This window comes from Suricata suricatta, chromosome 10, assembly GCF_006229205.1.
Source record: "Suricata suricatta isolate VVHF042 chromosome 10, meerkat_22Aug2017_6uvM2_HiC, whole genome shotgun sequence".
Taxonomy (NCBI): Eukaryota; Metazoa; Chordata; class Mammalia; order Carnivora; family Herpestidae; genus Suricata; species Suricata suricatta.
This window is the reverse complement of record NC_043709.1, coordinates 14,153,847-14,169,328: the sequence shown is the minus strand read 5'-3', so window position 1 is coordinate 14,169,328 and position 15,482 is coordinate 14,153,847. Positions and strand designations below refer to the sequence as shown.

The following is a 15,482-nucleotide window of genomic DNA, read 5'->3' as shown; positions in this document are numbered from 1 at the left end:
GAGTGCAGGGGCCTTGCTCTTAACCACTGCTGCACGTAGGTCACAGACCACTGGAGCCTGAAGAGACCGTAGAGGACATCCCAGCGCCTCATTTCACAGGTGCCCAAAGATGGGATGTTACACCAGTCTACAGATGTTTCCAGCACAGCTGCCATGGGGCAAGGCAGGTGTAGTCCATGTGTCATGAGGCAGGAGAAGACAATGGTGGAGAAGACCATGCCCAGCACCTAAATAATTTAAGCTTTGGGGCGCCTGGGTGTCTCCATCAATTAAGCATCCGACATCAGCTCAGGTCATGATCTCACAGAGTGTAGGTTTGAGCCCCGCATTGGGTTCTGTGCTGACAGCTCAGAGCTTCATGCCTCTTTCCAACTCTCTATCTCCCTCTCTCTCTGCCCCTCCCCTGTTCGCGCTCTGTCTCTCTCTAAAATAAGAAAACATTAAAAAATAATAAAATGTTAAAAAAAATAATAAAACGAAAACCTAACAGCTTCTTGGTAGGTGGTGACAGTTCTACACAATTCTACACACCTGGGGACCTCATTCTAGAGTGACACCAATCTGCAAAGCTCTGGGACTTTGCACACCACTCAGGCCTCCTGAATTGCATGGACAAAGAACAGCCTGGCTCAGACTGTTCACACCAGCAATGAAGCATTGAAACTGTGGACCCCTCATGGCTTCATCCTGGGTCTTGTCCAGCTGTAATGAGGAGCAAGTGGTCCCATGGTAGCCCAGAGTCACCCTCTGGGACTTAAGTAAGAATCTTCTAGTCAAGCTGGGCCAAGCTTCCACGGAAATGGCCGCTAGTCTGGGTTCCTTACACTGCATGTTTGGGGGCAGCCAATGGTGTGCGAAGTGGAAAGAGAAGCCACGACTGCCATCTGTAGATGGAGAACAGAGAATTGTTCAGAATTGTTTCATGCGATGCTGGGCATGCACTTGGAACCCAGCCGAATCACTGGGAGACAGATTTCAGCAAGCCATGAGGAAAAGCACCCAGCCAAGAGAAGCATCCAAAGTGGAAGTCATAAGGCACCAACCAAGTGGGAATGGCCGTGTTGGGGACAGGTGTCCTAGAGGGACCCATAGACTGCCCGCTGTAAGATGGTGATGTCTGTTGCTGACACTAACTGACGCTTTGCTCGCTGTGTCCTTTCTTCCAGCTGGTCATGCAGTATCTCTACTATGGTGGCCCAGAGTCACTTCTAATTAAAAACAACGAGATAATGGAGGTAAGGAATCTGTCGTGGCTTCGGGTGGGGGGCTCTGCTGTAAACTCAGGTCGCTGGCATGTGTTGGCAATGTCTGGGGGGACCTGTGTTGGGTTTTCGCTTGGATGCAGAGCCCCTTCCGGAAGGCCAGGGTGCTCCGTGCACTTGCAGGAGCAGCTCCATGAAATCCACTTTTAATTGGCTTTGGGGGTGGGGTGAAGGGAGTTGGCTGAGGAGGCTGAGGCTAGCCCTAGGCACAACTGGGGCTCAAATACCATCACCAGGAGCTATCCTTGGTGACTTCACCAAATCACGGCGTGTCTGTTGATGCAGAAGCCAGGAGCCAGTTATAAGGGCTGAGGATGACCATACCTGCTTCCTGAGGCTCCTTGCCTTCCCCATCTGCTGTCTACCTCACTGTTAAGCCTGTCTCCCCTCCCTAATCCAGAGGCCTCGTTTCTGCTCCCTTCTGCCCAAGGCCAAGAGTCCCTACTCCTTCCTAAATGTGGCGCGCTCGTTGGTTTTCCTATTCAAAACTGGAATCTTTGAACCAGAAGCCAAGATGACTCCGATAATCCTGAGCAAGGGAGCCAGATCCCATTCAGGTGTCCGTGAAGCCCAGGGTGCCTGGCTGAGTAGAGATGTCAGAGCACGACCAGTTGTTCAAAAAGCGACCCCACATGGTGATTAAAACATGGACTCGGGCCAAACTGGGTTTAAATCCAGGCTCTGCCCCTTCTGAGCTTTGTGATCTTGGACATGTTACTTAACCCCTCCTCGACTCAGTTTCCTTACCTGGAAATGGGAATAACTATCTATCTCATTGGGTTTTTAAGATTGTAAGAGTTCCTATGTTTAATAAGGTGCTTAGAACACTGCCTGGCACTTGGTGAGCCACAAGGGCTGTGTATTCACCATGTCTCCTTCCGGTCCCACTCTGAGAACCCTTCCACGGTCAGCCCCACCCACCTCCCCACCGTTACTCCTTTGTCGCTCTGGACCACACCTCTGGCGCTTCTCTGCCTATGGACCACGCTGCCATTCGAGGACGCAGTCTCTTCTGTAACATTTATTTTATTTAAAAATCAAAATCATGAACCTACATGTAAATTATACAAATAATACTAAGAGCTTATCACAAAAAGGATCTCACCAAGGCCCCCCGCCCCCCACACCCCCATCCTTTCCTTTCCCCAAAGGCAATCCCTGTGAACCCTTAGGGTCGGGCTACAGCAATGATGCAAAGGGACAGAGATCTCTGCCCTCGTGGACTCTCTGAGGGCAACAGGCATGACATCATGTCTGGTGAGACAAGGGCTCTAAGGAAAACTAAGACAGGGTAAGGAGGGCAGGCAGTGATGGAGGAAGGTGGTCTGGGAGGCTTCCCTGAGGGGACATTTGTGTGGACACTTGGATGAACAGAGAGAGTGAACCGCGCCAATATCCATCTTGCTGACTAATGGCGTTTGCCATTATTTCTGGACATAACAACTTTAGGCATTTTTGCTTGACCCCCTGCTAGAATAGATGTGGATCTGGTTCACTTCAACCCCCTCCCCTCTGCCATCTTCCCCCACAACAGAGTTCGATCACTGTGTCTAGTGATCTAGTGTTCCCTTTGGGCTTTAAAGTGACATTACTAGGGGCGCCTGGGTGGCTCAATCAGTCGGTTAAGTGTCCAACTTTGGCTTAGGTCATGATCTTGCAGTTCATGAGTTCGAGCCCTGCTTTGGGCTCTGTGCTGACAGCTCAGAGCCTGGAGCCTATCTTTGAATTCTGTGTCTCCCTCCCTCTTTCTCTGACCCTCTTCTGCTCACGCTATCTATGTCTCTCTCTCAAAAATAAATAAAACATTAAAAAATAATAATTTAAAAAATAAATAAATAAAGTGACATTACTGAGGGCTGTGTTCCCGGCCCTCCTCCTTGGGACACTTCTGCGCAAGAGGAGGATTTTTCCCATGACTATCATCCCTTTATTTCCACCTCCCATCCACTAACGGGCTCTTTTTATGGTTTTTAGCTTCTGTCTGCTGCGAAATTTTTCCAGCTGGAGGCTTTGCAGCGACACTGTGAGATTATCTGTGCAAAGAGCATCAATACCGACAACTGTGTGGATATTTACAACCACGCCAAGGTAATCTGTCCCGCCCCGGCTGCCCTGAGCGTCCGCCGCGTACTGAAGGGGGTCGGGTTTTTCCTTCCCAGAGTCAGGGCTGAGAGCTGGTGCTGCGGCTCGCTCCAGGCTGAGCCACACCTGCATTCCTCCCACTGTCAGCCTCCCGCTCTAGGAGAGATGCCTTTCCCTTTACCTCACCCCTCCAGAATACAGGAACAGGAACTCAGAAGTTTCCAAAGCAGAGTTGTCCTCAGACAGTGCTTCTCAAATCTTAACATGCCCACGAATCGCATTGCAGACCCTGACTCGGCAGGTCCAGGGTGGGCCCTGCATTCTGCGTTTCTAACAGGCTCCCAGGTGGAGCCTCTGCTGCTGCTCTAAGCCACACCTTGAGTAGCAAGGTTCCAGAACAGCAACTGTCAAAGAGTGTTCTCTAATCCAGAAGCATCAGCATCTTTAGGGAATGTGTTAGAAATGTATATTCTATAGGGCGCCTGGGTGGCTCTGGCTGTTAAGCATCCAACTTCGGCTCAAGTCGTGATCTCGCAGTCCGTGGGTTCAAGCTCCACATCGGGCTCTGTGCTGACAGCTCAGAGCCTGGAGCCTGCTTCAGATTCTGTGTCTCCCTCTCTCTCTGCCCTTTGCTCATGCTCTGTCTCTCAAAAATGAATAAATGTTTAAAAATTTTTTTAATTAAAAAAAAGAAATGTATATTCTAGGGCCTGTCCCAGACCTACTGAATCAGACACTCTGGGGGAGAGACCCACCATCTATGGCTTTGCAAGCCCTCCATGTGATTCTGATGCATGCTCAGGGGTGAGAATTGCTGTTCAAGAACTGTGTTCCCGGCGCTGGCTGCACAGTAGAATCATCTGGGCGCTCACTTAAAATCCCTAAGCTTGGAAGACCTATCACAGACCAATTAAATTCACCTCTGGGGGTAGAGCCTGGGAAAAGGTGTTTTCCAGAGCTACCCAAGGGACTTCCAGTATGACCAAGGTTGAGAGTAAGTTCCCAGCCCTGGAGCCCCCCGCCCAAGTATCAGACTCAGAATCACCTGGGAAGAGTTCTGAATGCGTTTAGCCCCCCAACCCCAATAGTCTCACAGTGAGACCTAAGAGTCTGTATTTTTAACAAGTTCCATAGGCCACTGTTGTGACTTCAGTCTGAAGGCCAGTCATGACTCCAGTTTTGAGGAACCAGCGACCTCATCTAATTCATTTCACGTGTAGGGATACTAGGACCAAGAGAATTCAAATAATTGGTCCAGGTGCTATCTTATTTCTCTTCACGTGCTCAGGATGGGTAGATTAGCATTTGCTAGGAAAAAACAATGAAATTAGTTGAGATCAGGAATTAATTTAAAACAAAAAAGTCTTTTTTTGGGAAACTGGAGCTCAAGAGATGTCTCCCACATCCGCTGCTCTGTAGAGCAGCAACTGACGTGAATTATGTTCTCGTTGCTCATCGTGAAAACTCAGGTTGCATTTGAAATGTTGTTTTCTGTCTTATGCCAACATTCAACAAGCCCTTTTAGTTGCAGGCATCTGTGCTAAGAGCCATATAACACCCGCTTTTTTTTTTAATACTTTATTGTCAAGTTAGCTAACATACAGTGTAGTCTTGGCTTCGGGAGTAGAATCCAGTGATTCATTACTTACATACCACACCCAGTGCTCATCCCAACAAGTGCCCTCCTCAATGCCCATCACTCATTTTCCCCACCCCTCCCAATCCCCCTCCCCCATCAACCCTCAGATTGTTGTTCTCTGTATTTAAGAGTCTTTTATGGTTTGTTTGCCTTCTTCCCTTCCCGTATGGTCTTCTGTCAAGTTTCTCAAATTCTACATATGAGTGAAATCCTGTGATATCTGTCTTTTTATGACTGACTTATTTCACTTAGCATAACAACCTCCAGTTCCATCCATGTTGTTGCAAATGGCAAGGTTTCATTCTTTTTCATCACCAAGTAGTATTCCATTGTATATATAAACCACATCTTCTTTACCTATTCATCAGTTGATGGACTTTTGAGCTCCTTCCATAATTTGGCCATTGTTGGTAGTGCTGCTATGAACATTGGGGTACATGTGCCCTACAAATCCGTATGCCTGTAGCATTTGGATAAATTCCTAGTAGTATTATCACAGGGTCACGGGGTAAGCCTATTTTTAATTTTTTGAGGAACCTCCACACTGTTTTCCAGAGTGGCTGCACCAGTTTGCATTCCCACCAACAGTGCAAGTGGGTTCCCCTTTCTCCACATCCTTGGCAACATCTTTCCAGAGTTGTTATTTTAGCCTCTCTGACTGGTGTGGTTTTGACTTGTATTTCCCCGATGATGAGTGATGTTGAGCGTCTTTTCGTGTGTCTGTTAGCCATCTGGATGTCTTCTTTTGAAAAGTGTCTATCCATGTCTTCTGCCCATTTCTTCACTGGATTATTTGCTTTTCAGGTGTTGAGTTTGGTAATTTCTTTATAGATTTTGAATACTAACCCTTTATCCAACAAATGTCATTTGCAAATACCTTCTCCCATTCTGTTGGTTGCCTTTTAGTTTTGTTGATTGTTTCCTTTGCTGTGCAGAAGCTTTCTATCTTGATGAGGCCCCAATAGTTCATTTTTGCTTTTATTTCCCTTGCCACTCTGAAGACATGTTGATTAAGAAGTTGCTGTGGCCGAGGTCAAAGAGGTTGTTGCTGTTTTTCTCCTCTAGGATTTTGATGGTTTTTTTGATCTCACGTTTAGTCTTTCATCCATTTTGAACCTGTTTTCGTGTATTACACCTTCTTTTTTAATCCTCACTACAACCCTTTCAGGTAAATGCTATTATTAGTCTCATATCATAATAAGGAAACTGCGGCACAGAGAGGGGAAGGAACTTGCTTAAGGTCACACAGCTACTATGGAGATTTTTTTATTGTAGTAAAATGCACATAATATGAAATTTACCATGTTAAGCATTTCTAAGTGTACTATTCAGTGGTAGTAAGCACATTCACACTGTCGTAAAACCATAATCACCATCTATCTCCAGACCTTTCTATCTTCCCAAACTGAAACTTTGTACCTACAAAATGATAACTTCTCATTTCCCTTCCCCTCCGCCCCTGGAAACCACGGTTCAACTTTCTGTCTCTATGAACTTGAGTATCCCTTATGTCAATGGAATCATACAGTACTTGCCCTTTGTGACTGGCTTATTTCAGGTAGCACCGTGCCCTCAGGGTCCATCCATGCTGTAGCAAGCGTTGGGATTTCATCTCTTTTTAAGACTGAATAATATCTCACTGAATGGAGAAACCACATTGTATCTATCCAGTCATCCATCAGTGGACACTTAGAGTGATTTCCCCCCCTTGGCTATGTGAATAATGCCGCTTTGAACACCGAAGAACAAATATCTGGTCAAGTCTCTGCTTTTAGTTCTTTGGGGTATATACCAGAAGGTCAACCCAGATTTGTCTTACTCCAAACCACTCCAAGCTCTTACCCTTGTGTTTGCTACCTGGCCTAATAAATGGTTGACGTATTTGCAATAATCATTGATACACAGAAAAGATCTTCTCATGGGTCATCAGTAAATCAAATCCTACATGTTACTCACTACATACACGCACGTGCGTGCGCGCGCACACACACAATGTATTTTGGTTAAGTGAGGGTTTTATCAAAATCTGGTTTCTCAGAGCACAGCACTTTTTTTTAATCTTAAACTAAGTACTTTGCAAAAAAGCATCCAGGGACTGCTCCCTACCCTAGAAGAGAGCCCGATTATCAATCTTGTGGTCCTTCCCCATCTCCTGACCACCGACACTCAAATTGCCCTGTGAGCCCAACATCCGCAAGTGGCTTTGCCACGGCCTGTCCTGTTGACAGCCATCCATTTTAATCATTTCAGGCGCCTTGGCAGGCAGCTCCCGTAGCTACCTTATTTAGTAATGCAGCCTGATGCAAGGTGAGCCCAGACTGGGAACACATTAGTGCTACCGGCCTTGAATACCTATGGCAGAGAGCTGCCCCTTTTGTTAATGTACCTCTGCAGCAGTGCCTTTTACAGACACTGGACTTCACCTTGGCCTCCCAGGCCACATCCTGGTGTGTTTGCAATGCAAAAGTCTGCCTTTGTGATACTTGCGCAGAGGAGAAGGCAAAGCCAGCCAGCCCCTGCCCGGTCCCCCTTCTGTGGCTGCCTCCCCGATGCCGCAGAGCCGGCAACACCACTAATGGTCACATGCGTGTGGATTCTACTGGCAGATCGTACTGCAAATCGAGGCCAGCTGAGTAAAAACGGGAAAGAAAAACCAACTCTCAGTTCAGAACCCCAGGAAACGCAGGAGTTTACATGCTAATAACAATGGTCCAAATGTCACCAAGCCCTTGGCAACATTACCTCACTGCCACATCTAACTGTTTGAGACAGCTGTGGGATTTTATACAGAAGAGAAGCCCATCCCATAAGTGTGTGGCTTAACCATCTTTTTTTGTTGTTGTTGTTCCTGGCAAAGCTGTCTCAAACTATTGTCATAAAAAAGGTGCCTTGAAGCTGCTGATGGCCCTTTCAACTTGAGAAAAAGGACAGGTTGGTTCATCAAATTGAACCTAAGGTAATACAGTAAGCCCAACCATGCACTGTGCTGGGAAGAACACAGGTTTGGAAACCTGGGGATTCATTCATTAGTGTTTACTGAAAACCCACTATTTACCAGGAACTGTATTCAGCAGAATATAATAAGAAATTGGTAAGACATGATCTCTTCCCCTGAAAAAATTAGTCTAGGACAGGGGTCAGCAAATGTTTTCTATGGATGCCAGGTAATATTTTCACACAGGCCATATGGTCACCGTAGTAATGCAAAAGCAGCCACACATGATGCATAAATGATGAATGTGGCTTTGTTCTAATAAAACTTTATTTACAAAAACAGATAGTGGGCCAGATTTTCCCCACAGGCTTGTAGTTGTCAATCTTTGGTGTAGGAGATGAGAGTTGCCACCCCACTTCTGTCAGCCATTAGTTGTATGGAGGTAGGCAAGGGTCTGATGTATAGTTACCATTGAATAAATATCACCAATTATAAATGCAAGTAGTTATTTTGCTTATTGTTCTCCACTTACACTAACCTGTGATGAGTGACTTTTATATACAAAGCGAGTAGCCGGGTGTGGTCAAGGGAGGTGCTCTGTGAGTCCACAGAATCAAAGATAGGCAACTCTGAGCCTCAGTTTCCCCACCTGTACAAAGAGGGCTTGTGCTCTGTGACTCTGAGAGCAGCATTCATGTTGGCAGAATGAAAGCATTCCTAAGGGCTCTCCCAACTCCAGGACTCTGTGCGGCTGTGGGAACACTGGGCAGAAGCAAGCCCTCCCACCTGCTAAATCTCACCACATCGTCTAAGTCTCTCCGAGACTGCATATTTACCCAGTATGTCTGCTTCCTAAATGCACTGAAAAGCATGGTACCCTCTGAGTCACCTCATTCATGTTCTGGCTGGGGAAGCTGAGGCACACAAAAGTGATTTGACTCACCCAAGGTTGCACATGGTTTTTGTGCATACAGTTGCCATTGGCTCAATGAATGGTGTCAGTGAGTTGGTCCGTTAGCTGGGCTAGGTCCCAGAGACACAGTCAGTTCCTTTTTTTTTCCCAGCCTAGCCACCTACTTTGTACATGAGGGTCACTGGATACCAGCTGGTGAGAAGGAGAGTGATAGTTATAAGTAGTTTACATTTATAATGCCAACTAACGTTGAGTGAGTGCTGATTACAATTGACCATTGTCCTGTCACTCCATGCATTATCTCATTTAATCTCAACAACAGACTGTTGAATAGGTATCATCATCAGCCCCATTTTATGGATAGGAGTTTCAAGGCAAAGAAAAATGATGTAAATTGCCCAACAGCCATTGGCTGTAGTGGTAAATCTGGGCGGTTGGGGGGATATCCCAGAAGCTAGAAGCCCCTCCCTATATTCCTAACCTACCTCTCCTCATGCCATAAGCCATCCCAACGGATCTGGGATGCAGGTGTCTTAATTCACATTTTGAAAATGACACACCTAAAGCTGGAGGCCAAGTGACCCAGCTCTGGTCGCATATGCAGGGAGGTGGGTGAGCCCCAACTGGAATTCAGCTGTTCCCACCCATTCCACCATAACCCTCTTTATCATTCCACCATTCCACATCTAACAATCAAGTGCATCTCTGGTTTATTTTTTTAATGTTTATTATTTATTTAGAGAGAGAACAGGGGAGGGGCAGAGAGAGAGGGAAAGAGAGATGATCCCAAGCAGGCTGGCCCCACACTTTTCAATGCAGAGCCCAACACGAGGCTCAAACTTATGAACCGTGAGACTGTGACCTGAGCCAAAATCAAGAGTCAGACGCTTGGGGCACCTGGGTGGCTCAGTCTGTTAAGCATCAGGCTTCAGCTCAGGTCATGATCTCACGGTGTGTGGGTTCAAGCCCCACGTCGGACTCTGTGCTGACAGCTCAGAGCCTGGAGCCTGCTTCAGATTCTGTACCTCCCTCTCTCTCTGACCCTCCCCTGCTCACACTGTCTCTATCTTTCAAAAATAAATAAAAACCATAAAAATTTTTAAAAAAAGAGTCAGACGCTTAACCCACTGAGCCACCCAGGTGCCCCACATCTCTGGTTTAAAGGACAGGATAGAAAGAGTTCAGAAGGATGATTCAGCATTTAGATAATTTAAATACTTCAACATTTAAACAAGCAGCAGGATGTCATCTTAAGGAGCACTTAAGAACTTCTGAGCATCTAGTTCATTGCAATAGAGAGACTTTGGAAACTGTAGAAAAGATCTGAAGACAGCCAACCCCCATATTCACATTTACTTCTGTATTTAAAACATGGGTTCCTCCCCCAGGCACATATGAGGCTAAAGCCCTGCCCTCTGATTAATGGTGTCAGGCTGGGGGTGGTGTCTTAAGGGTTCAGTTCCTGGTTCTGCCCTTGGCACGCTGTGTGACTTTTGGTAACTTACACTCTTGTCGGTCTCCTCATCTGTAAATTGGAGGTGGTAATCTGCCCTCAACTTCAGGGAAGTTCAAGATTAAAGGAGCTGATGTGCATGAAGTACCTAGCAAGATGCCTGGCACATTGTAACCCTTGGTAAATGTTCGCTGTTAGTTCATTACTCTCAGAGTTAACTGCTCACTCATACATTCAGCAAATACTTATTAAGTGTGTGCCATCTGTCAAGCCCTCTGCTTGGGCTTATGAAGGGGAGCTAGGTCAACATAATCCCTTCCTCATCGGTTCAGTCTCTGAGGAACCCCATCTCTAGATCAGTTTCTCGTCCTCAACACTGCCGGCTTGAGCCACCAGATCCTCTGCTGTGGGGTCCATCCTGTACATTGTGGGATGTTGGCGGCATCCCTGGCTTCCCACCATTAGAAGTCAGCAGTACGCGCTTCACCGCCACCACCCAGTTCTGACAATCAGACCATCTCCAGACTTCTCCAGATGTCCCTTGGGAGGCATAGTTACTCCTGGTTGAGAACCATTGCCCTAAAAACAGGGAGTTGGTAGTCAGTGCCCACCTGGGGTTGCTGTGAGAGTCAAATAGGTTAATAATACTCCAAGAGCACAGAGCTGTGTCTGCAGCTCCATTCATGCACCAGGTATCTGCAGCCACAACAAAGACCCGCAAAACCCAGGGGTTAAAACAGTAAGCACTTCTTCAACGCATGAGTTGATGGGACAGCTGGAAGTTTCTTCTGGCCTCCGTGGGCCTTGCTTCTGAAGTCAGCTGGCTGGTCAGCTGTGCATGGCTTTGTTGACCCTGGCTGGGCTCTGTCACTCTCTCTACCCAGTTTCAAGGAGCTGCTAACCCTCCAGGCAGGATCGCCAGGGCGTGTTCCCTTGACCGAGGCAGGGTTCTGAGCAAGAATCACACAGGACCACTTGAAGGTAGCTCAGAATCGGCACCTCTCACTTCTGCCATGTTCTGTTGGCTGAGCAAGTCACAAGGCCAAGCGGTGAAGAAATGGACTCCAGCCCTCTCTTGAGAGAAGCTGTCAAGTCCTGTCCCACAAAGGTGAATACAGCAAAGGGTAGAGAATCGGGGCCATTTTTACAGTCAAGCTGCCTTAATAGGTGTCTGCCATCATTAGCGATGCAGGCAGTCAGGTGCATTGCAGAAACATAACCATGTCCTGCTTCCTCTCGCCCTCCACAGTTTCTTGGAGTCACAGAGCTCTCTGCCTATTGCGAGGGCTACTTTCTCAAAAACATGATGGTCCTTATTGAAAACGAAGCCTTCAAGCAGCTCCTCTATGACAAGAATGGCGAAGGGACGGGCCAGGATGTGCTTCAGGACTTACAGAGGACGTTGGCCATCAGGATTCAATCAATCCACTTGTCATCCTCCAAAGGTTCTGTTGTATGAAATGTCCAGGGCAGGGAACGGTCCCCCAAGGATTTTCCAGTTCTGCCGCTGCACTGGCTTCACACAAACACACACAAAGTTCACCTGGCGTCTGTTTTTGGCTAGGCCAAGGAGCTGCCTCTACTGCCTGAGCTTTTCTTGAATAAGCAATTTCAGCTCCCGTGTGTCCTGTTGAGAAACAAAGGACATTGCACTGGTCTGCAGATCAGATCTGCACTGGGGTCCAGAGCTTGAAGGTCAACCTGGGACAGCCAAGCCAACCCCATCCGAAAGCACCCCGGGGCATTAGAACACCCATAGCCGGGACCACTGTCCAATGGATGAACTGAGTAAAGGTCATTCGAGTTGCAGGTGGACAGTTGGAGAACTTGACTGTTCCGACCCCGAAGAGCATCGTGTTCACATCAATGACCTTAGTAGCTACAGCTCAGCAAGAGTCAACCGTGGTAGCAAATTGGTGAGACTGTTACCAATAATGAAGAAACAATTTGGCAAATTTTTAGGGGTGGGAACTTTTTAAAATGTTCATAAAAAAACAAAAACAGGGCAGCCTTGTAGTTTAAAATCTATTTCTAAAAGCTTAACAGTTCGTTTTCAGTTGAATCGTGTTTAGGGATCTGTGTTTTGAGTTTTGGGTTTGTTTTTTTTTTAAATAACAGTAAGTTGCAGGTCTATACCATATAAACATGCATCTGACAAGATATTGCTGATACTCTATACAAAGTGAAATAATAATCTTGCCTTAGTGATCATGGTTACACAAAAGAGGTGCACTGCCAATAATTATCTCTAACAGTAGCTGAAAACAACATGCATGCTAATTGTGATTTCGGGGGGACAGTAAGATAGCCCCACATAACAAAACACGCATCTGCATGGGCCCGAGCCAGTGAAACATCGTTTGTGCTTCATTTTTGCCAAGGTAAAAATGTTCCATTACTTCTTACTAAAAATCCATTTGGTGAAACTGTACCATATTCCTTTCCTTTAACAATGATTCTGGGATCCTTTTGCAGAAATGTGTTCATAGACAATGCTGATCTGGGGCCGGGGCGGGGGGGGGGGGGGGGTGCGCGCACGTCCAAGAATTTACTATGAATCCCAAAATTTTCTCTGTACTCTCAAAAGATGTTAATAGTTTGTTACTAGCCAGAGAATATGACTATGTTAGATTATTTTTAAAGAAGAAATGTGTATGATAGGAAGGATTCTTTGTGTATTCTGAGAGTGTACAGTATAGGGTGATCTCTGATGGAAGTTTCTATCGACGGAATTCCGTTTGCTCTGCCATATATTATAAGCAAAAGAGATTGGTGACGTGCCACAGTATTCCAAATAGTTCTTGAGTTGCTGCCTTTTTCTCTTGTCCTTTCCTTTGAAACCTAGGTAGACACGAGAATGACTTTTGCCCTTTGGGGTTGACAACGTTTCATTGGTAAACCGATTTCCTAGCATGCCTTTGGGAAGTTCTGCACAGACCCCGGATTCTAAAAGAGCTGCTGTCATCTGTGGCACATGCTCCCTGAGCCACTGTTCACAGGACTGAGGCCAAGTTACATGGATGTGATCCCTGGAGTAGCTCCCGGGCCACATCTGCCTACGACATCGGCTCTTATGTGATTTGGATACATGAGGCCTGTCTTCGACTTGGTCATCTGCAAATCACCGCAGGCCCTACCATCGAACGAAGAAGGGAAGAAAAAATTTAAAAAAAAAAAACTGCCTTCAGAAGAGTCCAAGTTACAGATACACACAGCACGTGCGTGAGTCACCGCTGCCACCTGCCTCCTCTGTGTCCTCAGAAATGCCATGTGATGGTCCCTTAACCACAATTGACTTCCCCTGTGAATGTCTAGCACTAGTTTGGGGCCTCTGGGCTTTGATTTGTACAGTGGCAACTCCCGACAGGCTTCTGTTCTAGTTTGTGTGCTTTCTCTGTCATTAAATGATTTTCCCAAGCCGTGCATTGTGTGTGTGGTGCGAGTGAGCTCTTCACCCCACTCGTGGAGCCTAAGAACTTGGTTCAGCTGAAAGATGGGAAAACGTGGCTGTGCAGAAAAAGCCGAGGAAAATGATAATGAGGTGAAAGGTAGGGGCCGCCACCTGTCCACCTGTCAACCAGAGGTTGGCTGTGCAGGCTCGAGTCCTCTGGGTCTGCCTGCACCTCCGGGTGCCACCCATGGAGCCCCTAACAGGTGTCACCACTTTGCCTAATGCACCGATTTCACCTACAGAGAGTGGAGTTCTGGCTGCCATTTGTGTGCCTGGATGAAGCTTTGTGGGGGGCGGGAAGATGGAGGAAACGGAGTTCTGCCTGCATGGTTTGGCTCCCATCGAGGGCCAGCATGACCTGATGCTTGTGGACGCTGCAGCATTCTGGGGTAGGGGTCCCAGGGGGGCAAGCGGCTCTCCCCTTGGCTATTGTCATCACTGAGGTCAAACCGAGTCCCCACCTGATCCACTCGGGCTCCTCACCCAGCCTGGGCCCAGCTCAGGTCTGGGTGGAGGTGAATCCCCCTGGCTCATCCACAAGGGCTGCGGGAAGCCGGGGAGGGGAGACCTGGGCCAGTGAGGCCCTGCTGCCATCATGAGCCCCCCGAGAATGACTGCCGGCCCCTGCTTAGCAGGCAAGATCCATTTTTTCTTTAAGAAGCCACCAAGGCACCCGTGTGCCAGGAGCCAGAACTCTGAGTCAGGCCTGGAGAACAGAAAGTCGATTTATTTTTGTGCATCACCCTGTGTGTAGCCTCAGGGTGAATACACCATTGGATTTATTCCTTTTGCAGAGATAAAGTGTATGCTGCTGAGTTTGCCTTTTCCTTGTCCGATGAGCAGCTTTGTCATTTGGTCCTCAGAAGCCTCTCGCATCTGAGGCCCTTAGCATCTTGGGGGGAGATAGGATGAGCCCACCTGCCTGCCACAGAGCTCCCTCCACTGCTTCCGGTACAAGGAGGAGCTGGAAGGGGGGGGCGGGCAGCCACCTGAGTAAACACAAGGGCCTCGACTTGGGTTCCGCCGCCCCCACTACGCACACGTGTAATCGGTCTTCTATGTACTGTATTGAAGTGTCACCCATGCACCCAAAACGGGCATCAAGGTGTGAGCTCCCATCACGGGAGGCAGAAGCTGGAAGACAGTGTAGGCACGCCTCCGGGTCCAGTTAGATGGAGGGCTTCTAAGATCTCCACCCCTGAGAGTCTGTAGTTCTGGGATTCTGTTTCTCCTGCTCATGTTTTGCTTGTTCCTGCAAAGCCCGAGGCATAAAGTGTTGCCCTCCCCCCCCTCCCGGGCGTTGTCTCCTCCAGGGTTGTCTTACCCACGCTCTGTGGCTGAGCTGTGTTTCGATAACCTCAGGCAGCATGCGCTGGCAGGATGGGTGAGCAGGTCAGGATCCCAGACAGCAGTCTGAGAAAAGCTTTTATTTCACTGGTCCTGGGTTCCTGGGCTTCTTCAGAGTCAGCGCTCGGTCTCTCCACCCCTCGCCTTGCAGTAGCTAGCCTGAGTCACACGTGGACAGGCACGGAAGTACCCACTTCCTACCACTTCTACCTCGCTTTCCGAATCCTCTTTCCAAGACCTTTTCCTGGGCTTCTTGGCTTGAGGGTTCAAGTGAGGAAGATGCTCACCCATTGCCAGGTTTCGGGCATCAATGCAAATCTGGACACTTGCACATAACGAAGCCAGTACAGCCCCTGACTAGCACTGAGATATTGGACAAGTCACTCGCCCCATCGAGTTT

At 47.7% G+C, this 15,482-nt stretch overlaps 1 protein-coding gene across 5 annotated transcripts in view; it reads left to right on the top strand.

Moving 5' to 3' along the window:
- BTBD11 (BTB domain containing 11) overlaps window positions 1-13,707 on the top strand; it is a 312,839-nt gene extending 299,132 nt beyond the window's left edge. For 3 of the 5 annotated variants that reach the window (XM_029954903.1, XM_029954901.1, XM_029954904.1), the window contains 3 exons: window positions 1,167-1,235; window positions 3,237-3,350; window positions 11,534-13,707. In XM_029954903.1, the coding sequence (XP_029810763.1) occupies window positions 1,167-1,235; window positions 3,237-3,350; window positions 11,534-11,743 (393 nt within the window). In that variant the 3' untranslated portion in view covers window positions 11,744-13,707. The remainder of the gene's footprint in view (window positions 1-1,166; window positions 1,236-3,236; window positions 3,351-11,533) is intronic. The other 2 variants (XR_003914531.1, XM_029954902.1) reach the window with 2 other exon arrangements.
- The last annotated feature ends 1,775 nt before the right edge of the window (window positions 13,708-15,482 follow it).